A 24126-nucleotide genomic window follows, 5' to 3' on the forward strand; every position below is an offset into this window, starting at 1 on the left:
GGCATCTCTGTTTGGAAAGTTTTCAATGTTTGATGTTTTATTATGTTTTAATATATGCTGTAAGCCGCCCAGAGTGGTTGGGGAAACCCAGCCAGATGGGCAGCGTATAAATAATAAAATTATTATTACTAACAAAGTAGATTCAGCATAACAAGAGTTTGCTTCTATTTCTGCTAGATAAACATCTTTTATGCACTTTAAACCCGCACTTCAATCAAGTGCTCCTGGGTACTGGGTTTCCAAGGTATTTTGTGAGAGGCTATCTAGCACATTGTTGAATGTACGTGAACAAAATTTATTAGCAGTTGCACAGAGCTGCTTAGAGATCCGAGTGCCAGCCAGGCCTGTGCAACGTCATTTTTATTACTTGTCAGTTTGGGCAGGATTTACGCATGAAACCTTGGAAGTGCCGAGAGAAATTGAGTAAGAGCTTCTAGGTTCAAAGCTCTGCTAGTCATGAAAAACTTGTGGGCCTTTGTTCAAGTTTAGAAATGAAGATACTGTCGAAGGTGCTACATTAATTATTGCAAAGGCTGCAATCCTAAACACAGTTGCCTGGGAGGAAGTACCACTGACCTCAATAGGGCTTACCTCTGAGTAAACATATATGGGGTTGCAAAATTAGGCAGTTGAGCCACAGTGAAGATAACAGAGTGTTCCAATAATGTCTGATTTTAGCCCACAGATTTGCACTAGCCTTATAATCATCTTTATTGCAGTTTGATCCCATGTTTTGTAAACTTGTGCTCATTTTACGCCTCGTCTAATGGACCCTACTATCTGAAAAGCACGTTTAGGTGGATTGCAGGCTTACATGGGCATCTAAGCAATACAAATCCTATGCACCCAATTGAGGCAGTGTGCTAAACTGAACTCACTGAGCCTTGTGTCTATATGCATAGTATGAGATGGGTTATATTTTCAGTCCAGCCACCTGAAAACTGGGAGTTTGCTGCTCTTAGTTTGCATTCTCTTAGAATTTTACTGCCTGTGGAAGTTTTTGGCTTCTGTTTCTGAACAAAGTGGCATAGTAAACAATGAGTGGAGTCCTCTAGAAGCGGGCTTCCTGAAGGCCAAGTGACATAGCCAGCTGGCTCCTGAGGCAAGATCTGGGCCACCATGCAAGATGGAGCCTCCTGCTCTCAACAAGCGAAGTGAAACACTCCAGTAAGTGTGAACCATCTCAAGTAAAAAAAAACAAAAAACAAATAAGAAATCTCACTGGGCGCATCTGAACTTGGGGCTGCCACAGAGTAGGCCTTGAAGGCTTGTCTCAGGCTACAAGAGAAAGAACACAACTTGACATGTTGGTTAAGCAGAAAGCCATCTCTTTCATTGATTTGCAAGGCATGGGGAAAGAAGGAAGATCTTTCTGTAGGATGTCAGCCCCAGAAGCTGGCTGTGTCCAAACTCGACTTGATGTTGTGCATGTGTTCCCGTCGCTGTTTTGTGTAAACGTTTGCTTCTCCTTTCTGCAACCGCCGTCTCAGAGCGGCTTTTTGCTGTTTCGTCAGCTGGCGCTTGATCTTTTGTTTTATCAGCTCCTGCAAGACATTTTCAAAACCCAGACGTTAGGTCTGGCTTGCAAGTCAAGTGACCCTTTGAGAACTCAAAATAGGTTGGATACAAGGAGTGACATGGCACAAAACAAATGCACGGTTTAACGAGCTTTAACAGGCAGCGGCTTTTCTGGAATTAATGAACAATAGTTTCTCAGTCTAAACAACCTGGGCAGGGTAAAAAAACTGGCCAGTGGAATTGTGCAACGACAGAGGGAAGACACGCAAAAGCAAGCCGGAACATTTTTGGAATCTTGAGAATTTTGAGCTAGTTTGGAAGAATACTACTCCCCCTTGTGGCTGAGACAAGTAATGAATTCCTCACAAACTGCACTGATCTAACTCGGACGTTTGCATGTGTCAGAGAATCAGAGTTGGAAGGGACCACGAGGGTCATCTAGTTCAAACTCCTGCAATGCAGGAATCTTCTGTCCAATGCGGAGCTCAAACCCACGACCCTGAAATTAAGAGTCTTATACTCTACCAGCTGAGCTATCCTGAGTTCAATGCATCAATAGAAGCTTTAGGTTGACTACAGAGCTGTGGTTATGCCAACGGAGCATAAATTATCAGAATGCAGGACTTTGGGCGGCTTCAAGGCCCCACTGCCTGCATTTTTCCAACCTGCCTTTCTGTCTCAGTCTTTCCTTTAAAAAAATCTCTTACACAGGTGTGCAAGAAACTGTTTTTGAGTACTGAAAATGATCTGTTTCAATGAGACTTAAGAACAGTGCCTATGTGCAATTAGAATTCTATTATTTTTGAGTTGTTGCTTTCCCCTTTCTGCAGAAATACTTCCCTCCTTTTGTCAGTCTAGCAGCAACCATTTACTAGGAATTTAAAGAATTTGGAAGACAAAGAATTGTTTTCAGTCCATCCCTTTTGTCAGCAGATTGCTGGGCTCCAGGAGTGGAATGCACTGGCCCGTTCAGATTGTACTCTTAGGGTCTGGTATACTATTCCCAGTTGGTAATGAAAAAAGAAGAGAGCAGTGCCTTTGTCAGAGAGAGTGCTCTCAGTCTTGGGGGGGGGGAAGTGTCCTGGTGGGTGTCCAAGAAAATAAAGAAGCAGATTCCTCCACCCCCTCGGATAAGCTGGTGATTCAATCTGACCAATGAAGGCGTAGGACCCTTGTGTTTATATTCATGATTTCTAATTGCAAAATTTAATTTAGCTTGGATGAAGTCGGGGGGGGGGGAGGGTTTCAACAGAATTCTCCTGTTACAACTATTTAAAAATGCAACGCTCTTTTAGAACCTGTTAACAAATAAAAATATTGCTTGATCGCCTATGTTAAAAAAGATAATGAAATATGACTCACCACAACCCATGTTTTCTATAACCTTTCTCCACCCAGTATCCCAAGGTGCTGAGTAACTTATACAAGCCACATAGAGGCACTTTAGGATAAATGAAACCACCACAGCTCAATAAAGACCTATGGAGTATACACATGAAGCATCAACCAAAGCTGCTAATATCCCCACACCCCTTGATTGTACGCAGTATACCAGCTGCTTGGAAAGCAGAGGTGGCAGTGATTCAAAACTGGGTTACACACAAGAGTGGCTGAAGCACTGGAACCTTGGCATTATGCTTTAGGTGGAGCAAGATAATATTTAAATTTTTAAAAATATCTTTAACAGCGGAAACTTCAGGGACAATGACAACAGTTCATTATCTTAGGCTTTCAGGAGCCGACAATGGATCTGGATTTGACTAGAAGGTAACAACTTTTGCAAGTTTCAGAATAATTCTAATTGTGCTTTCAAAAATCCCCAGCCATTTACACTTATGAATACAGAAAAAGAATCACATGATCAGTATCAGGTGAAAGAAGGGTCCTAGCTCAGTGAGAGACATAACAAGTTAACTGAAGGCATAATCCATTGGCCTGCAATGTCCCAATGATCTAAGCAGCAGCCGTGCTGGGGTAGTTTTAGAGGGACTGAGCTCTAAGTCTCAGAACATTATATAAAGTAGGAAGGGGATGTTGAACTACAACTTCCACCAGCCCCAAGCTGTAAGGCCAGGGATGATGGGAGCAGCAGGCCAATGAATTTCTGGAGGGCCAGTTTTCTCATTACTTATGTAGGACTTACTGGAGGAATTGTTGAACGACTTCCCATACTGCCTACTGAAGTCATGCTAGTAGTTCTTGTCCTGTGGTCATTGATGTGACATAGGCTTTCCTCATTTCTGCAATACAGAACAGATGCTTGTAGTCAGCCATTTTTAATCCAACTTTTACCAATCAACTCTTCCGCGATGATTCAGTTGCAACATTTACATTTAGAAACAGCAACTATTTCACCCAAACAGATATTGATAATGGGCACAATCCACCAGGATATTCACCTACACAAAACTTGCGAGAATGAAATGGGTTTGTTCAACAGACCTTCCAGTCTCAAGGACGTTCGTTTCATATGGCATGAATATTGTTAACCCAAAGGTGCTCTTGAATCTTTATTGCTTGCAAACAGCCACTAAGATTGACACAGGCTCACTCTCTGCCTAGCCTGCCATGCCTTGAGTGACTTCACTTCCAATGAAGGCAGCGTAAGGACCTGTCAGCCTCCTTTTGCAATCTCGGTTTTCTATGTAAGAAGCCAATAGAAGTCTAATTTCATTAAACAAAATGCAGGCTAGCCAGTGTGGTTAACTACTCAGCTTAGGCAATTTTGTTAGCGAACTGATGAAGAGGGAACAGTATCTGAAAGCAGCAATAAGGCAGGGCCTGATGCAATGAATAATTTGTGCTCCCTCCACTAGCAGAGCAAATCAAGTAGGAGCAAGTTGACACGAGTACAAAATGTACGAGAGATTATAGCTGGTATCATTTAAAAATTTCTCCATGAGGGTCAAAGCATGCCAGTGCTGAATCAAGTAATGTATAACATTTCTATTCAATTAGTCCCTGAATATTACATTGTAACAAAAAGGTCATTACACATGCTACTATTTAAAACGCACCCACTGCTTTGAATCTGATGGGAGAGTTTCGGAAAAGAAATATGCTCAACGCTTGGGGAGCTTCCGTTTTGGAAAGAGGAAAAACAAGCAAAAAACCCAGTATCTGAAGAACCCTGAATGATCAATATAAATTCATACCTGAAAGGCCTGAATTCTCTGTTTAATGTTGACAAGTCAACCAGATCAGGGCATTCATCTTCGCAGTCCTTGTCAGCAGGCTCTTCTCCCTGACCTGTTTGATCTTCAATTTTGGTAGATTTTTCAATTTTCTTTTCATCCTCAGAAAAATCAATTACAGAGCAGCCTGCGTTAGCCCTGTCTCGAGCAGCAATAATTTGCCCTTCAGCTTGTTGTAAGGCACAGGCGAACTCCCGCAAATCTAAACTCTGCTCACTTTCATCTGCGCTATCATCATCTTCTTCTTCTTCGCTGCTTTGCCCCAAATCTTCGGTGGCATCTTCAACCTCCTCTGTGAAGTCCCCTTCAGTCTTTTGATCTGTGCCGCTACATAGTGTTTCTGCCCCTTCAGAACCTTGTGCACCGGGAGAACACGCAGTTTCGTTGCCCTCATCATGAGGGCCGGCTGGGTGAAGAAGCTCATCATCTTCCTGCATTTCTTTGGTGTAACCGCTGGCTGCAATTTCGACATCAAGAGAACATGCCCTCCTGGCAATGCGGGAAAAGAGAAAAGTCAAGCAGGAACTGAGTCTCCATTTAATGCAAGTACACTTTTAGAACAAAGTTATCAAAGTAATGCTGGACTTGTGATTTTATACCCATACACTGAAGCACATCCTGATGTGATATACTTTAACAAAAAAATGCCCCCCCCGCCCCCGTAGAAGAACTGGAATCCTAAGGTGCGATTCTGAAGCAGCTGTAATCCAATAAAAAGATTAGCTGTCTGTTGCAAATAAATTCAGCTCTTTTTTAAAAAAGGAGGGAAGAGGAGGATCAGATACTGAAAGGGATTAAATAATGACTGGAACGAGGAACAGTGGAAGACATCCTCCAGATCTAGAAGAGTCTTTATTGAAGAATAAGATATTGAAGAATAAATATGAAAAAAGATGGTAGTTCAGTGGATTGAAACGCATCCATCCTTTCACGATTATCAAACAGCACATGATGCAAAACAATTGCCTCTCTGCCATACAGCTTAAGAGAGAATCAGAAAATGACATATATATTTAGCATAAGACAGATGCATAAACCAATAGTTTATCTGATCTATATCTGGCACTAAACTGACTTTACTTATACTTTCTCCAGAGACACGTTCGGATGAGAATTGTAATGCGTGACTCAGGCCCTCAAATAGAAATAGTTAATGCATGTTACTGTGATAGTTGCAGAAATCATGGCTGTAAACTTGTGTTTCTATCCATGGAGCCTCGGTTCAGGCTTAACTTCCATGAGGACAAATGCCTCTCTGGGAACAATCTGAATGCACTGTGAAGAGCAGTGTTTCCCAAACTTGGGTCTCCAGTTGTATTGGGACTACAACTGCCGTCAGTGGTCAGCGATGATGGGAATTGTAGTCCGAAAGCAGCTGGATACCCAAGTTTGGGAAACACAGGTATAGAGGTAGAATTTGAGGTGCGAAACAACTCTTGGTTTCTAAACATGCCCACAAACTTACCTTACGTCCTTGAAAGTTGGATAGAGTTCACTTTCATAGCTGAAACGTTTCATAAAGAAGTCACGAATGCATTTCACATCTCTGTCAAAGTACCTGAACAAAAGAAGTTTCACAGGTTACTTTAAAAAGGTGTGTTCAATTTACAAACACCCCACTACCATAGGTTCTTCATTACTCAAGCATCAATTCCACTTTTCACGTTTTTGAGCTCTGTTCTGGAATTCGTAAAACATCTTCTCCAGTCAACAGTCTGGTTTGCACGACATGCTACGCCAGGCTTACGAGGACCCCACAAACCTGCTCAATGTCATCAAATGGCCACACCTTGATAATACACAGAGGCTGCTCATCACATACCATTCAGCATTTGGGTGAGATGTTGACACCATCTGCGGGAAATCAATCATTGTGACTCGATCTTCACTATCCAACATGAGATTGAACTCATTGAAATCACCATGGATCAATCCGTGGTTGGCAAGTTTCACGATTAATTCCATTAGCTCACTATACAGAGAGGCAGGGTCTTCAAGATGATGGACTTGACATCTACGTGATAAAACAAAGTCACCAGAATATTATGGGTATGATCAAATGGATGCCTCAACTAGGAGGGAAAAACCAATAATATTATGCCAACATGATACATTGGGGAGTCCACTGAATTTGCCTAAGAGAGATCAAATCTAATTCGGCTGAAAATTCACTCACAAAACCTACTCAGTAGCTGGCCATCTGGAAAGCTAGATGAAAGGCCCCACAAAATTGCACTTTTATGTAGAAGAGGTGTATTAGGGTTACATGGGGGTATTATTTGTTGATTTCACTGATTTACACAGCATGCCTGAAAAATGTGTGGTCATCACATGGATTAATTATCATGCACCATCACTTCTCAGCAATGACACAAGCTACTTGTAAACATTTCTCACATTTTCCCGGCACACTCCTTTGCTGGAAATAAGGCACGTTTGAATCTCTCAGAGAATGAGTAACACAAACACACCTTAAGGCACAAGTGTGCAGCATGGGCTGCACCAAATAAGGCAGTTGTGAAAAGAGAGTTCCCCACACCTTCCTTCTCACTACATCACACAATATGTGTTAAAGATGCATCTCCTGTCCTCATTCTGTTTTACACGTATTGACCTTAATCACATCTCTGTTGGGGGTGGGAGGAGCTGACTCCACAGTAACGTAATTACTGATTGGCCTCCGAGAATAAAAAGTTTGGGAAAGTCAACAATTATGGGTTGGACTCATAGACATCTTCCTCTGTAGAGAGGGGCTCCTTCCATTTGCTCCAATCCAGTGGAAGCTTTCGTTCCCATTGACAAAGGAGAGAAGAGAGGAGAGACTGTTTCTTTCTGTAGCCCCTGTGCCATGTACTATTCAGGAAGGTCCCCAGCCCTCTGAAACAGATTTGGGGCAGGGGACAAGGGGACTGCAGAGGGAATTGAAAAATGTCCCCCTCCAGTTTGTGGAGTTCCATCAAAAACAAGTCAGGATACAACCCTAGATTTTCACCTAACAAAGCAGTTTCTTCAGCTGATGACTTTGGATGATCTTGGCTCACAGGTAACAAAGTCTCCTTTTATGCTATCAAGTCATCCGTTGTCTATTTTGCAATACCTTTCCTATATAATCTTTTATAATTTAGTACAAGAACTGCTGAACACTTCAAAAGGAATGCTCTTTTTTAATTCATGTTTGTCAGAGCTGCTACCAGGTCCCAGCTCACATAGGACCACGCCACACAGCGTCCACTTTAAAAGAGTCTTTATTGAGTTACAGGTTTCATTTCCGAACTGCAGCGTGCAGCTCTACACCTTCTGCCCTAGGTCGGCGAAGACCCATCTGAGTCCCCGCCTCTTGCACACCAGCTTAATACCCTAGCCTTGCTCCACCTCCTTCGCCTCTCCCTACGTCTCTGGGTCCTTCTGCCCCCCTGGGACTCCTCCCTTCTACTCTCCTCTGACGCTGACCCCCCTGATCCTTCCGCTTCCTTTCGGCGGGCTTTGGGACCTGGCTCACTCTCCGGGCTGCTTACTGCTCCAGCTTCCGCTGCATTTGAACTTGGCGCGCGCGCCCAACTCTCTACTTTCCTCTTGACCGTTGCCTCGCTCTCTGAGGAGGGCGTGACCACCCCTGACTCGTGCCCTCCCTCCTGCTGACGGCCTCCGGAACCCGATGCCTGGCTGCCTTCCTCCCTGCTGCTCTCAGTCTTGAGCGTGGGTCCCGACTTCCAGCTGCTGCTCTCTGAATCTCCTCTGTTCCCTTCCTCCTGGGGTGTCCCCCCGGATCCCCCCCTTGCTCTGCTCACTGGGGCTCCCTTTTGGGAGTCCTCTGACTCACTGCTTAGGCTTGGAGATCTCGGGTCGTCATCATCACTCATTCTCCCTTCGGCTTCCTCCCCCTCGCTCTCTGTTTCCACCCTTCTCTGCGTCTCTGCTTCTGAACCCCTGACATCCATCCCCCCCTCGAAGCCCCCCCTTCCCCCCTCCCCGCTGTCAGGTGTGGGTGCTGGGTGCTCCATCATCATGGGAGGGAATGCTGGATACAGGTCGCTCCCCGTGGGTGGCCGCCAACTGAAGACCTCCGAGTCTTCCCCCTCGCGGTCGTCGACGTTGACTTGTTGCTCTTCCATCTCTGTACCGCCGTGCTCGAACCCGAGGTCCTCCCCGAACACGTCCATGTCAGTCTCTGCGTCGGTCGCTCGACCTGGCATCTCCAGCCACTTCCTGCGCCATTGCTCCTCTGGTCGATCGTCCCACCAATACGAGATGCCTGATGCTGAACCTGCCGGTGAACCTTCTGGGGAACGGGTGCTCCGTGCGGGTTCCCCTTCTGAGTCGAATCCATGGAACGTGCTGGAAGAAAGTGTGGGTGTGAACAACCAGTCGTCGAAGAAGCTCGCTGGCATGGGTTTGTGTGGGAAGAGGGCATGAAACTCGTCCTTGAGCAGGGGTTCCTCCAAAGCGTAGTCTGGTACCCAGCTATTGGCGCTGGCCCGGGTGCCCTCTCTGGCTAAGAGGTATTCGACTCCCTCTTCCCCCCATCTGGAGTCCAAAATCTCCGTGACCTCGTTGATGTGGTCCTGGTGCTTCACCCCCCGCGTCTCCGTCCGTTCCCGGAGCGGACTTGGCGCCGTCCCTGGCTCCTGGAACCTGTGAGGTGCCTTGTAGGGAGTGAGCACCGACCTGTGGAACACCGGATGCATTCTGGAACCCTCCGGCAGCGCCAGTCGGAAGGCTACCGGGTTGATCTGCGCTTCGACTTGGTACGGACCGATCTGCTTGTGCCCCAACTTCTTCTTGGCAAGTGACCTGGTCGGCACTGCGTGGGCTGCCAACCAGACCCAGTCTCCCACTTGGATCACTTCGCCAACCCGCCTGTGCTTGTCAGCTTGCACCTTGTAGGCGTGCTTAGCTAGCTCCAGCTGCCGTCTGAGTTGATCGTGGACCGCCTGCAGCTCTGACGCGAACGCGTCCGCCGTCTGTGGTTCTCCTTCCCCCACTCTCTCCAGTCCCGGGAAGGTTCTGGGATGCCTCCCATTGTTGGCAAAGAACGGCGTCACTCCTGTGGACACGTGCTTCGTGTTGTTGTAAGCGAACTCGGCTAGCGGCAGGTAATCCACCCACGTCGCAGGCTGTTGATTGGCATAGCATCTCAGGTACTGCTGCATGATGGCATTGACCCTCTCTGCTTGCCCGTTGGTCTGCGGGTGTCTTGCTGATGCCAGATTGACCTTGACATTTAGAAAACCCATCAGCTTCTGCCAGAAAGACGAGATGAACTGGCGTCCGCGGTCGGACAGGATAGACCGTGGCAGGCCATGCACTTTGAACACGTGATCTATGAACAGTTTGGCGGTTTGTTCCGCCGTGGCCACCTTCGCACACGGAATGAAATGTGCCATCTTGGTGAACAAGTCCACCACCACTAGCACAGCTGTCTTGCCTCTCGAGCTGGGTAAATCCGTCACAAAGTCCAGGGCCACCCTCTCCCACGGTTCAAACGGCGTTTGCAGCGGTTCTAACAGTCCCGCCGGTGGTCTGTGTACCGGCTTGGCCCTCTGGCAGGTGTCGCACCTCGCGACGTAGTCCGCGACTTCCCCTCTCAGCCTGGGCCACCAGAAGTCTCTCGCGACTAATTCCATCGTTTTCTCTGTGCCAAAGTGACCGGCCGTGGGTGCGTCGTGCAACTGTTGCAGTACCTTGGCGCGAAGGTCGTCTCCTGGTACATAGACAGCCCCTTTGCGTAGGAGCAAGCCGTCCCGCACCTGGAACTCGTCCGTGGTAGCCGTGCCTCTGAGCAGTTCCGCCATCTTGTCTTGCGCGAATGAGTCGTCCCGCAATGCACGTCGCACCGCATCCAGGTCTACTGTAGCTGAGGCACACGCCCACGCCGTCGGTGCGAAGATGTGCATGGCCGCCGCTGGCGTCACCTCTTCTAGGTATTGCGGTTTCCGGGACAGTGCATCCGCCATGATGTTGGTGTCGCCTGGGACGTACTCTATTCGGAAATTGAAGTCAGCAAAGAACTCCGCCCAACGTATCTGCCTCTGGTTCAGGAACTGAGCCGTGCGCCAGTGCTCCAGATTCTTGTGGTCCGTGCAGACCTGCACCGTGTGCTTGGCGCCGATTAGGAAGTGCCTCCACGCCTTGAAAGCTGCATGAATGGCCAGCAACTCCCTGTCCCAGATGGTGTAGTTCTGCTCCGACTTGCTGAGCTTTCTGGAGTAGAACGCTCCCGGCCGCCACACCCCCTGCGGGTCTCGCTGCAGCAGAACAGCTCCCACGGCTCTGTCTGACGCGTCTGTCTCTACCCTCAACGGTTTACTGGGGTCGATATGCAGCAGTTGCTTCTCCGATGCGAAGAGATGCTTGAGCGCTTGAAAGGACTGCTCCGCCTGCTCCGTCCAGATGAATTTCTTTTTTTTGGAGCTGAGCGTGTCCGTAATTGCTGCCGTCTGCATCGCGAACCCCTTGATAAACTTGCGATAGAAGTTGGCGAAGCCGACAAACCGCTGGACCTCCTTCCGGTTGCGCGGGCTCTTCCAATCCAATACCGCACGAACCTTGGTGCTGTCCATGGCTATCCCCTTGTCCGACAACTTGTATCCCAGGAAATCCACCTCCGTCGTGTCGAACTGGCACTTCTCCAGCTTGGCGTACAGTCTATGTTGTTGCAACCTGCTGAGCACCTCCCTCACGTCTCGGTCGTGAGCTTGCTGCGAGTCCGAGAAAATCAGGATGTCATCCAGGAAGCAGACGCATGTCTTGTAGAGGAGTCCCTCCAACACGTGATGCATAAAAGCTTGAAAACAGTGAGAGCCATTTTGTAATCCAAAGGGCATAACCCTGTACTCGTAGGTGCCCAGCGGTGTGAACATGGCCGTCTTCCACTCATCGCCCTCCCGCATGCGGATGAGATTGTACGCCCCTCGTAGGTCCAACTTGGTGAACACGCGTCCCTTGCGCACCGTCGCGAGGAGGTCGTCAATCCTGGGCATGGGGTAATCAGACGGTTTGGTCATCTGGTTCAAAAGGCGGTAGTCCACAACGAGTCTTTTTTGGGGCGTGTCTTTCTTTTTCACGAAGAAAACGGGACTGCCCCCCACTGCCTTGGACTCTCTGATGAAGCCACGCTCCAGATTATGCTCGATGAACTGTTTGAGTTCCTGCATTTCATCTTCAGACATGGAGTATAGCCGCCCCTTCGGCAGCGTCGCCCCCGGTAGGAGGTCAATCTTGCAGTCATATGGCCGGTGAGGGGGTAGCTTGTCCGCCTCCTTCTCGCAGAAGACCTCCAAAAAGTTCGCGTATTTGTGGGGGACCGCTTGCAACGTTCCCAACTGCAGTTGTGATTCCTCCTCCTCTCCCTCCCGTCGGGGCAGGATGCAGTGTTCTGCGCAATAAGAGGAGCCGAAGATCAGTTGTCTCTGGTACCAAGCCAGTGTCGGACTGTGCCTGTCCAGCCAACTCATGCCCAACACAATGGGCGTGTCCGACAGTTGGGTGACATTAAAACTGATGACTTCCCTGTGGTTGCCAAGGCGCATCACCATTGGTGGCGTCTGCTTCACCACCTGCCCCCCTAGCAACTCTCTGCCATCCACTGTGACGACTTGCAGGGGCAGAGTGGCAGGCAATAGCTGTATAGCGTGCTGCTCCACAAAGCTCTGCGCTATAAAGTCTGCGTTGCTTCCAGAATCCACAGAAAGCGGCACTTCGATAGTGACGCCGTTGGGTAGCTGGAGAGACGCTGTGAGCTGCACTACTGGTTTGGGTGGGAGGGGATCCGTGGGTTGCAATATCGCTGGGGACTGCTTCACAGATGCGTCTGGCTGGGCCCCAGTGCCTCCGTCTCCAGCCAGACATCGTCGTTTCCCTGCTGTGGTTCTCCTTGCTGCGTTGCTGCAGTCACCATTGCTGAGGCTGCAGTGTGCTTGTGGAGCCTCCGGGGACACTCCTTCGCCAAATGGCCTGGATCCTCGCAGATGTAACACTTCCTGTTCCCTCTAGGAGGCTTCGCTTTCACTGCTGCCGGTGCTAGGGCTCTGGCTGCTGACTGAGCCCTTGCACCTCCAACCTCCATCGGTTCCCCTCCCCCTCCTGGCGGAGGTGTGGATTGCGCACGCGCTGCTTCCCTCGGAACGAAAGAGAAACTTCTCGCTGCTTCGCGCCCTCCACGTCCTTCATCTCTGCACCATGGACGTTCTTCCAGCCTCACCCCCACAGTCAGCGCCCTTTGGACCACCTCCTGCGTGCTTCGGGGCCTCTCCCCCCTTGCAATTTCATCCTTAACCGCAGAACTTAGACCCTCCCAGAAGAGGTCTCTGACAGGGGGCGAATCCCGATCCCATTCTAAAGCACTGACCAGCGCAAAAAATCGGGCGTGATACTGCCGGACGCTCGCCCTCCCTTGTTTTAGTCCATGAATCTCCCGTCTGGCAAGATCCACATCAATAGTAGACAAAAAACACGCATCCATCGCTTTGATAAAGGCATCTGCATTCTGAAGCGCCGGATCTTTATCCCTCCACAAATTGCGCAGCCAGGCTTTGGCATCCCCATGCAAATGGGACAATATGAACCCCACCTTCTCTTCCTCATCTCTAAAGTCTTTTGCCAGCAGTTGCAGTGCGCACATTACGTCTGCTCTAAAATTAGGGTACTGTTGCAAAGTCCCATCGAAGTGAGCCACAAGCCCTCCTGCTCTCCGTGCCAATCCCACGCCCTCCGGTCTGGGTCCCGGTTGCCCTTGCTTAACAAGCATTTCAAACCTGGCGTGTAGGTCTCTGTAGGCGGCTGTAGTCTCCTCCTCCCGTTTCTTGGAAGCCAATACCTCTGAGGACAACTGGGTCACTGCCTCTTGCAGCGCGGAGATCCTCTGTTCTTCCGTCATCTCGCTAACCTTTGTGAGCTTGCTTACAGACACCCCTCTTCCTCCCCTAGCGGCTTCTGCTCCCGCTGCGAGGTTTCAGGTTTCTGAAGCTTTGATGAGATGGGTCTTACTGTCAGAGCTGCTACCAGGTCCCAGCTCACATAGGACCACGCCACACAGCGTCCACTTTAAAAGAGTCTTTATTGAGTTACAGGTTTCATTTCCGAACTGCAGCGTGCAGCTCTACACCTTCTGCCCTAGGTCGGCGAAGACCCATCTGAGTCCCCGCCTCTTGCACACCAGCTTAATACCCTAGCCTTGCTCCACCTCCTTCGCCTCTCCCTACGTCTCTGGGTCCTTCTGCCCCCCTGGGACTCCTCCCTTCTACTCTCCTCTGACGCTGACCCCCCTGATCCTTCCGCTTCCTTTCGGCGGGCTTTGGGACCTGGCTCACTCTCCGGGCTGCTTACTGCTCCAGCTTCCGCTGCATTTGAACTTGGCGCGCGCGCCCAACTCTCTACTTTCCTCTTGACCGTTGCCTCGCTCTCTGAGGAGGGCGTGACCACCCCTGACTCGTGCCCTCCCTCCTGCTGACGGCCTCCGGAACCCGATGCCTGGCTGCCTTCCTCCCTGCTGCTCTCAGTCTTGAGCGTGGGTCCCGACTTCCAGCTGCTGCTCTCTGAATCTCCTCTGTTCCCTTCCTCCTGGGGTGTCCCCCCGGATCCCCCCCTTGCTCTGCTCACTGGGGCTCCCTTTTGGGAGTCCTCTGACTCACTGCTTAGGCTTGGAGATCTCGGGTCGTCATCATCACTCATTCTCCCTTCGGCTTCCTCCCCCTCGCTCTCTGTTTCCACCCTTCTCTGCGTCTCTGCTTCTGAACCCCTGACAATGTTTAATTAATTCAAGTTTTGAAATAGATTCGTTTTTGATTAGGCAGCTCATTTCAGATGCCTTACCATATCACATTTATAACGTGACCTTGTTTTTCAGCTGCAGCCAATTTAGTTTTGATCCAGGAAGACAAATGAAGGTCAGATTGGACACAAATGCCTTTAGCTGTGCAAATACACGCAGTCAGCACATTAGTGGGCAAACTTTAGTGATTTGTATTGTTTAAAAAATAATAATCCAAAAGACAATTTAAAACCAGTGGTATTATAATTTATTGTCTCAGTAATAATACTAGTTATTATAAAAATATGCACTATGCAATAAAATTTCAAAAAAAAATAAGATAGCTAGCGCAAACATTTCATAGGCACATGACTGGTCAGTGTAAGAACAGGATGATCGACTAGGCGGGCCTTTGAGCAGGGCGCTTCTGTGTTCTTACAACCATACATTTCTGACTTGCTGTGCCAACATCTAAATGTGTAGAACAGACATACCAACCACATCCATTTTTGTAGATTGCAAGGCTATGGGCAGAGGTTTATTTAAAGTTTTAGACATTCCAATTAATCAATCAATTTGAGGGCATGATCTACCATTACAAAGAATTATATTGATGTTGCTGACAGATGTGTTGGAAGACCTGTTTTTTAAAATACCCAGCCTGGGGTTGGAGGGGAATGTGGAGAGAGAGGGAGAAGAAAAAAGTAATACTATGCTGCAGTCAGAATTTTTTTGATATTATTTTGCTCAACGGGGGAAGAGCTCCATTTATTTTAAAAAGGAAATTACTTCTAACACATGTTGCTTTATATGGCCAAAAGAGTTCGCCTAGAAGACCCCTTTAAACCAATCTTTTCTGCTTTCCTTAATCATCCAGGGTTTATGGAAATAATTACATGCTTTCTTAAGGAACTGTCTCTTCTGCATGCTTTAGTATGAAATGTAGGGCTCTAGTGAATATTTCCAAGTAATCAGCAATTTCAACACTGTTTAGATTTTGGTAATTCTTAGTTTCATTATTTAAGAAATGGAAGTCAAGGGAAATATACAGGTACAGCTTGCTTCCCAGTTATCAAAAATATAAATAAGGCCCTGTCATGTACAAAGTCAGACCAATGGCTTTTAACGAAAACCAATTACAGTACTGTCAATCCCAGCCTGCAGTGATGTCTAAGGTCTTTCCTACAGGGGTTTTCTTAACTCTGATACCTAAGAAAGTTACTATTACACTGCTGCTGCTTTGTCCAAACATCTACTACTAGCAATCTATAAATCATATTGAACAGAAGCATCCCTGAGAAAATACCTTCATACTTACAAAGGGTAACCATTGACAAGTTCCATTACGACTGCGTGTCTATTGTAGTCATATGGTTTTGGAACAGGAAATTTTCTATCATGCAAAGCCTGGCCAAAAGAAGGAAAAAAATGTATTTTTAAAAATCAGTGCATGTCCTTCTATTTGAGTTAAGTACATATTAATATTCCAGTGTGTTAATGTACTCACTCGGAGTTTTAATGCTGAGTACTAGTTTATGGCACAAATGAAATAAGCTTCATATAAGAGAAACACACACCAGATAACAATAAAACAAAATAAAATCCATCATATTGTAAGAATGTGATATGGACATAAGAGGCCTGCAGGATCCGACTAAAGTTCAGTACAGTGGTACCTCGGGTTACAGATGCTTCAGGTTACAGACTCCGCTAACCCAGAAATAGTACCTCGGGTTAAGAACTTTGCTTCAGGATAAGAACAGAAATCGTGCTCCGGCGGCGCGGCAGCAGCAGGAGGCCCCATTAGCTAAAGTGGTGCTTCAGGTTAAGAACGGACCTCCGGAACGAATTAAGTACTTAACCCGAGGTACCATAGTATTCAGTTTCTCTCTCTCTTTTTTTTAAAGATATTTATTAATTTTTCACAAATTATAAAATCAAACACAATACAAACACACACAAAGACAAACAAATATAATTTCAAATCCTTATTCTCTTAAAACTTACTTCACCGACCTCCTCATACCTCCCCTTTCTGCATTCCAATTTCAAATATTTAGTTCAGCAAATCCTCACCCTTAATTTAATCTAATTGTAATCCTTTCTTTTCCTTTAACCTAATCTTTACAGCTGTAATCCGCATACTTCTATAGCCACAACATTTTAACACTCATTAATTTTACAATGTCTCTTAAGATAAATCTTAAATTTCTTCCAATCTTCTTCCGCCGTCTCTTTTCCCTGATCCCGGATTCTGCCAGTCATTTCAGCCAGTCCCATGTAGTATTCAGTTTCTCAAAGTGACTGAGCAAATGCTTTGAAGAATCACAAGCAGACCATGAAGGCAACAACTCTCCCTTTCTCTTACCCCTTCAGAATGTTCCACTTAGCTATATGGCTAATAGTCCCTGACAGCTTTATCTTCCATGTCTACCCCCTTTAAAACCACCTAAACAGACTAGGATTGAGAAGATCTAGGTTCAAAATACCTGCTCAGACATGATGTGGAGATTATCAGAACTAGGCACAGGATCCCCAGTTGTAGTTGCAATATAGACTTATGTACAGACAATGAAGAATGGTGCCAGTTTTAATTTTCACGGCTTTTTCTGGTAACCCTTATTACAGAATTCACCTTTTTCACGGCCAACACATATTGAGTTGCCACTGGGCTAGCTGCTGCTTCAGAGATGGTACAGGCGTTAAAAAGAGCCCATGGATAATCTTAGAAATTGGATGGGGACATGTGGAAGTAGTAATCAGTTAAAAATGGGTCGTGTCCATCATCTTGACAGGTGAGAATAAAGTTAGAGGAAACCAGTGTAGACCTTTCTGTAACTTCTGGCTGAAGCCTAGTTACGATGGGCCCAGATTTAGGAGAACTAGGGGGAAAACAACCAACAGTACCTTCATGTAGGCAAATTCCTTCATTGCAGCAAGACGCGAAAGGTATAGCCAGGACATCTTGTTTCTGTGCTTGTGGTAATCACGCTTGTTTTTTAAGTTCCGAAAGGATGTCCTCCCAAGTCTATGCAGCTTCAATGCAAGTTGCTGCTCTTCTTCATTTGCAACAATATAAATATCTTTAAAACAAAGATTCAATACAATTAGAAGCAAGGTAAAAAAATAGCTTTTAACACATTCAAAATTTACACTTTGGTACGTGCCTACGTTTTTTGATATATCTGCTACATTTCATGACACTGTCCCCCAATCTGAAGCTTGAAAATACCTGATTCTTTTCCAACGCCCATCTGGTTTCCAACAGAACAGATAACTTGTCGAGAAGAAAGAGTTTTCAAGGCTAAGTAATCATATCCTCCATTAGTTAATCGATAACCTTGGACAGCTGTAGAAGTAAAATAAGTGCATCACATCACACTGTGCTTATCATGATTATGCAGTGTGTCCTTTTAAAACACCCAAAATACTTAAGCAAAGTCAGCAGTCCTCCAAAGAGAATAAGAGGAGTTTGGATTTGATATCCCGCTTTATCACTACCCGAAGGAGTCTCAAAGCGGCTAACATTCTCCTTTCCCTTCCTCCCCCACAACAAACACTCTGCGAGGTGAGTGAGGCTGAGAGACTTCAGAGAAGTGTGACTAGCCCAAGGTCACCCAGCAGCTGCATGTGGAGGAGCGGAGACACGAACCCGGTTCCCCAGATTACGAGTCTACCGTTCTTAACCACTACACCACACTGGCTCTCCAAAGAGAACTTTCCCCCCAACAATTCCTGTGATCCATATTGTTCAGGCAAGAGGAATTCTATATTCAGAGCAACAGCATGTAATTAAATGTGGGTATGAGTTGAAACAACTTATTTAAGGCACCTCGGTTGGCAACCAAATATTGCTGGTTTCCTCTAGTTTTCAACAGGTGATACCCAGTGGTTCCTGTCTGCAGGTAGAACAACTTCTGCCCATGCAATGGGATCTCTCTTTCCTCTCCTTCCCACTACATGTGCTTGGGAGTGTTGGAGAACTATTTGCCGTATGTTTACGAGGGGGCACAGTGGGATGAGAGGAAGGGGAATTTCACTTGTGCAGTGTTGGCTACCAACCAATGGCGGCTTTCATAAAAAATGCACTGAAACAACAATGTGTGCAGGCACCCCATTTATACTCACTTTTAGTTCGTTCATAAGCCAAGAGCCTGTGCTTTGCTAATTCTCTCAAAATTTTGTTACATCCCCCATGTTTGAGACTAGCAATGGAGGCAATCAAGCTGGCAGGGACTATTTCATGGTTCTTCATGCCCATTTCCACCTGTAACAGCAAAACATAGCATGATAAATACTCTTTATTTTGATAAGCATAGTTTCCTACATCATGCCTCCTGTTTTTGAACATATAGCCTCCTTTCTGGTGCTTGCATTTAATACTTTTAAATACTGGCTCATGCCCTCACAGAACAGGTGTTAATATGGATTTTTCAAACATGAAGACATATATGCAGTTCTGAAAAGTTTGACATCTAAAGGCCACCCCATGTCTTTCTTCAATTAGATGCAGAGAAGGGTCTCATATGATGATTTTAAGATTCAGGCAGATTCAAGTGGGAGCAATTCTGTAGAAAGACCACAGAAAACAAAATAATAAAGTGGGCTTGCGCAAGGAAGAAGAGAGGAAACCACTTGGATGAAAAACTAAAGTTAAAAGCATAATATTCAGCAAGATAATTAATCGTCGTATTTTTTTTTATTTGCATAAAATTTCCTTATCTTTGTTGTTTGATGGATAAACTTACTCATGTTAATGTCAATTTGCGTCCTTTCAGAAGCGCACATGAGGTTTGCAAAGACACCCGCGGAAGCCATGATTTCCCAGATCTCTACCACCCAGACCCGGCCTCAACCTGTTTTTGGCCACCAGGGGCCAAGCCCTGGTCCAGGCCTCTCTTATGAGTCCCTGGAACCGATCGCCAAGTGATCCTTACCGCAGTTAGTACTCTGAAGTGTTCTCGGGAAAGATAGCGAAGCAAAACGACGTTCAGCTTCCCCATGGTTTCGTCCGCCTAAACACCCCCGCCCTCTTGAATGGAAGGTCCCAGCCACGCTCTGGACCCAAGCCGCATGTGAGTCGGCCCGCAGCTTTTCTCCTCGTTCCGCTTACGCACACACGCAGTCTCCGTCGGCTGTTGCGCACGCGCAGAAAGGAGCACGCAAACCGCCTCCTGCCGTCAGGACGGAGTTAAGTTCTTCGATGTGGGCGTGGTCTCTCTCTCTCTTTCTCTCTCAGGTCCTTGCAGCTATGTAGACGCTAATCGCGTCTTCTTTCCCCGCATCGTTACCGCTGTACGGCTCGTTTATAATTCGAAGTTCTGTAATATAAGTACGCGGGTACCTCAAACTTCCCGAGTTATGTCCCCCCTTTAAATACTCCGTGAATGCTCGTATGTACCTGGCAGGACCCGTTGCCTAGGAAACGCGTCGCGCGGGAGGAACGGGCTGAGGAGAGGGCTTGTTGGCGGTGGCCTCTTTCGTTGAGAGAGCCATGGCTTCGCGCGGCGAGCGCCCCGTCCCTTTGCCTCGGGCCGCGGCCAAGGTAGCGTTCGTGGGAGAGTGTTTTGCTTCTTGCCAGGAGTCGGTGGAGCAGGCGGCGACGTCGCTTTCAGTGACGCAAAAGCTGTGACTTTACCCGCCATCCTTCAGACGGCCCGCTCGTCTGAACGATGGGCACGTGTCAAGAGGCAGTCCAGCCCCTGCGCATGGGCTCACAATCTAATAAGCACGATATGAAAAGGAAAATGAATGGAGAGGGAAAAGGAAAGCAAGCTGCACCTTCACTGGCAACAGACAGGGTTAATAATAATAATAATAATAATAATTTTTATTTATACCCCGCCCTCCCCAGCCAAGGCCGGGCTCAGAGCGGCTTACAAGCAATAATAAAAACAAGATGAATGATTACAACTTAAAAACAAAAATAAAATACAACATTAAAATAATGGAACATTAAAATATTAAAATGAAGCCTCATTGCACGAGAAGGAAAAGAAAAAAGAAAATGGGGGGGAGGGAATCAAATTGGCTCCAAGCCAAAGGCCAGGCGGAACAACTCTGTCTTACAGGCCCTGCGGAAAGAAATCAGATCCTGCAGGGCCCTGGTCTCATGAGACAGAGCGTTCCACCAAGTTGGGGCCAGTGCTGAAAAGGCCCTGGCTCTGGTTGAAGCCAATCTAACTTCCTTAGGGCCTGGGACCACTAGGGTGTTGCTATTTATGGACCTTGAGGCTCTCCGTGGGGCATACCAGGTTAGATAGGACTCCCTTCTTTCTGTCAGGTTCTTCCTCAGATGCAGGGAATTAGCATCATTATTATCTATTTGTACCCCGACCTTTCCCCCCGACAGCGAATGCAGCCTCCCTGGGGCCCTAGGTTTCCTGGCCAATGGCAGAGATCAGGGGGTGCCTCCCCTCAGCTCTGGTGCCAAACAGGCAGCAGCATAGGCGCCGACTCCATGGGGCTTGAGGGGGCTCGAGCCCCCTCAAATTTTTTTTGGGGGGGCTCAGCCCCCCCAATAATCTCGGGCGCCCTTCCAGCAGAGCGCCGCCGCCGTCCCCCGCCTCCTCCCCACCTGCTCCTTCGCCAGCCAGCCAGCCAGCCAGCCAGCCGCGCGCCCTAATGGCGGGGGCTCCTGCCTTGCTGCTTCGCAGCACCACCGCCACTGCCAAGGCACTGCCGGAAATCCCGCGAGAACAGGGGAATCCCGACTGGCCACACCTCCCAGCCAGCCAATCGGCTGGCTGGGGGGGCGTGGCTTGCCCTATTTAGTGCCGGAGCCACTTTATTTGCATATTCATGAGCTTATTTATTATTCATGAGCTTTCCCGGGCCCCCCCAATATTTTTTATAAGTCCGCGTCCCTGGGCAGCAGCATGCAGAGCCAGGGCAGAGGTAGATAATGTGCCCCCCCCCTTTTACCCTGGGTATAACTGAAGTCTTACAAAAAGTAAGTATAGAAATAATTTTCACAAAAGTTATGCTGACAAATAATTTTATTTCAAGGCTTGAACCGTATCTGCATATAAAGAAAAAAATGGGAAATACCCCCTGCGATTCTGAATATGCTGACCGAGGCCCCCTTTGGAATCAGAGGCCCGGGCCAAGTGGCCCATATGCCCCCCCCGCCCCCCGTCTGGGCCTGGCAGCATGTGAAGAGAAGCATTCTCTCTGGCGGGTTTTCTTGAATTTCTGAAGCAAGTCAGGTATGGATGGAGTGCTAAACTCAATAGGAAGGGAGGCCCCTTTAGCTTAAAAAAATATAAATTACCTCCTTCGGTCTTCCGTATGGTGACCTTTGCATCTTAGCTATTTTGTGTCCTCTGGATGCTCCCCCCCCAAAAAAAAAAATCACAGTCAGGATCTGCTATGTATGTTTTGTTTGTTATGTATTGTTTGAGAAAATTTCAGTAAAAAAATCTTATTTTTAAATGAAAAAGGTACCCCCCCCCGCGCAAATGCCATGTAGCACCCAGCACACACTCAAATTATGGTCGTTGTTCGTTGTTAAGCATCAAGGCTAAGAGGTGAGCCAAATGAACATGACAAATAAATCTGAGTTGTTCTGGAACCTGCTGTAGGCTATATAATGGTGTGTGTGTATTCATATAATATTTTCATTAGAATAAAAGTGAAAACCCAATCTAGAAAGTTAACTCACTTTTAATTCCTAGATATTCCCTGCTGGCTTCCAGTGCAGAGTAAAACTTGCTGTGCCAGAAATAAGTCCTTTTATGTTCAATGGGACTTACTAACTAGTAAGTTGAAAATAGGGCAACAAGTGCAAATGATAGGACTGCTTCATTCAAGCTCAAAAATAAACAAAAAGATAGGAGTGCTTCATTCAAGCTCAAAAATAAACAAAAAGAGGGTCTCAGCTTCAACCGGTTTGCTTGGCACAGCTATAGTTCCTTCCAGAGAATAGACCCAGTGGCCTGGGATTGTGCGTCCTGAGTGCTTTTGTGCTACGTAATAGAAGATTATTAAATAGCAGAAGGTAGATTATGTAGGAGGTGGTCCCCAGAGAATGTGGCTGCTGTTCAAAGTTGCTTCTGTCACGCCAGCAGTGCAAGGTTTGCACTAGTCTGCATTCTGTTTGAACTGTGTATCTTGATGCCCGCATTTCTCAGTTGATACTCCTGTTTTCTGGTCACAAAAACTGGAAAGGGGGAGCAGGTTTGTGGTTCCACTGGCAATACTAAAACTGCTTAGTTGCTTCTCAAGGACCATCGTTCAGTGGTCCATACTTTTAAGAACATAGATAGCAGCCTTATACTGACTCAGACCATTGTTCTTCTAGCTTGCGAGGGTTTCAGGCAGGAGTCTTTCCCAGTTTTACCTGGAGATGCAGGGGATAGAATCTGGATTGTTTTGGTTGCTGTTTTCTGAACCTTTTCCAGTTTCACAATATACTTTCTGAGGTGATGTTACTAGATTGTACACACCATTCCAAATGCAGCCGCACCAAATCTATGGTGAGGAAGCCTTACAATTCTAGTTGCATCATTGTCCTAGGTTAGGATAATATGGCTTGGCTGGTTCAAGCTCATCCAGTGAGCTTTGTGGCTGAGGGTGATTTGTATTCAAGTCCAGCATTCTAGCCACTCATTTTGGAAAGAGAAATATTGAAGAGTGGGATAAAGCTCTTTTAATAAAAAATGAGAAATAAAATGCATTAATAAAGAACTGAGGCTTGCATTCATAATTCCTATTTTAAAATACTGTTGAAGGTATATTTGGCAATGCAGTTTCTTTTTTTTTTTTTTTTGCATTTTAAAATTTTATTGGTTTCCAACCAATTATACATTTTATCCATATTACAACATTCTTATCCATTTTTGACTTCCTTCAACGTTACTGACAATCATTCATAGTTATCCTTTCTTACACATTCCATTCTTACATATTGCCATTTTTCCTCCTTTCTTTCATTATTTCTAATAGACAATACTTGTTGGGTCTTTACAGTGCCTCTTTAAAACCCACTAGCGTTGTATTTACATCACAGTTATTTTCCAGATAGCCCACAAATTTCTCCCAGTCTTGAATAAACTTTTGGTCTTTGATATATCTAATTTTCCCTGTTAACCTGTCAAGTTCTACATATTCTGTCAGTTTTTCTCTCCACTCTTCCACAGTTGGGATTTCCTCCTGCTTCCATCTCTGGGCTAACACAATTCTAGCAGCCGTTACCGCATACTGGAAAAGTTTGCGATCTTTCCTTTCAATATCCTTTCTTACCATACCCAATAGGAAGATTTCTGGTTTTTTGGCGAAGGTGTATCTCAGCATTTTTTTCATTTCGTTGTAAATCTCCTCCCAAAACCTTTTAATTTTTTTGCATTCCCACCATTGATGATAGAATGTCCCTTCTTTCTGTCCACACTTCCAACATTTATTGTCTACCTTATACATCTTTGCCAGCTTCACTGGTGTCATATACCACCTGTAAAGCATCTTCATCATGTTTTCTTTCAGTAAGGTACACGCCGTAAATTTTATATTCACCTTCCATAACCTATTCCAATCTTCCAATTGGATACTGTACCCAAAGTCCCTCGCCCACTGAACCATCACTGATCTCACTTCTTCGTCCTTCGTATTCCATTCCAGCAGTATTTTATACATTTTTGACAGATTTTTATGTTCATTGTTTATTATCTC

At 46.5% G+C, this 24126-nt stretch overlaps 2 protein-coding genes across 11 annotated transcripts in view; one reads left to right on the forward strand and one right to left on the reverse strand.

The window, feature by feature from the left end:
* Positions 1-1311: 1311 nt before the first annotated feature.
* Positions 1312-19603, reverse strand: RIOK2 (RIO kinase 2). The gene is made up of 10 exons (XM_082191479.1): positions 19398-19603; positions 18589-18727; positions 17693-17809; positions 17368-17543; positions 15779-15867; positions 6535-6726; positions 6178-6270; positions 4674-5201; positions 3662-3758; positions 1312-1544 (listed from the first exon to the last, which is right to left on the reverse strand). The coding sequence occupies exons 1-10, from the start codon at positions 19461-19463 to the stop codon at positions 1383-1385; spliced, it is 1659 nt and encodes a 552-aa protein (XP_082047605.1). The 5' UTR covers positions 19464-19603; the 3' UTR covers positions 1312-1382.
* Positions 19604-19741: 138 nt separating this feature from the next.
* The window catches only part of LOC309514381 (uncharacterized protein), a 68639-nt gene continuing 64254 nt past the window's right edge, over positions 19742-24126 (forward strand). For 8 of the 10 annotated variants that reach the window (XM_082191457.1, XM_082191460.1, XM_082191458.1 and 5 more), the window contains exon 1: positions 19742-20005. Coding sequence is in view for 4 of the 10 variants with exons in the window: in XM_082191455.1 (XP_082047581.1) it covers positions 19955-20005 (51 nt within the window). In the remaining 6 variants the exon portion in view is untranslated. Of the gene's footprint in view, positions 20006-21607; positions 21669-21902; positions 21990-24126 lie in introns of those variants that run through there. The other 2 variants (XM_082191463.1, XM_082191462.1) reach the window with 2 other exon arrangements.

This window comes from Podarcis vaucheri (genome assembly GCF_965113315.1).
Source record: "Podarcis vaucheri genome assembly, chromosome: 11".
In the NCBI taxonomy this organism is placed as follows: Eukaryota; Metazoa; Chordata; class Lepidosauria; order Squamata; family Lacertidae; genus Podarcis; species Podarcis vaucheri.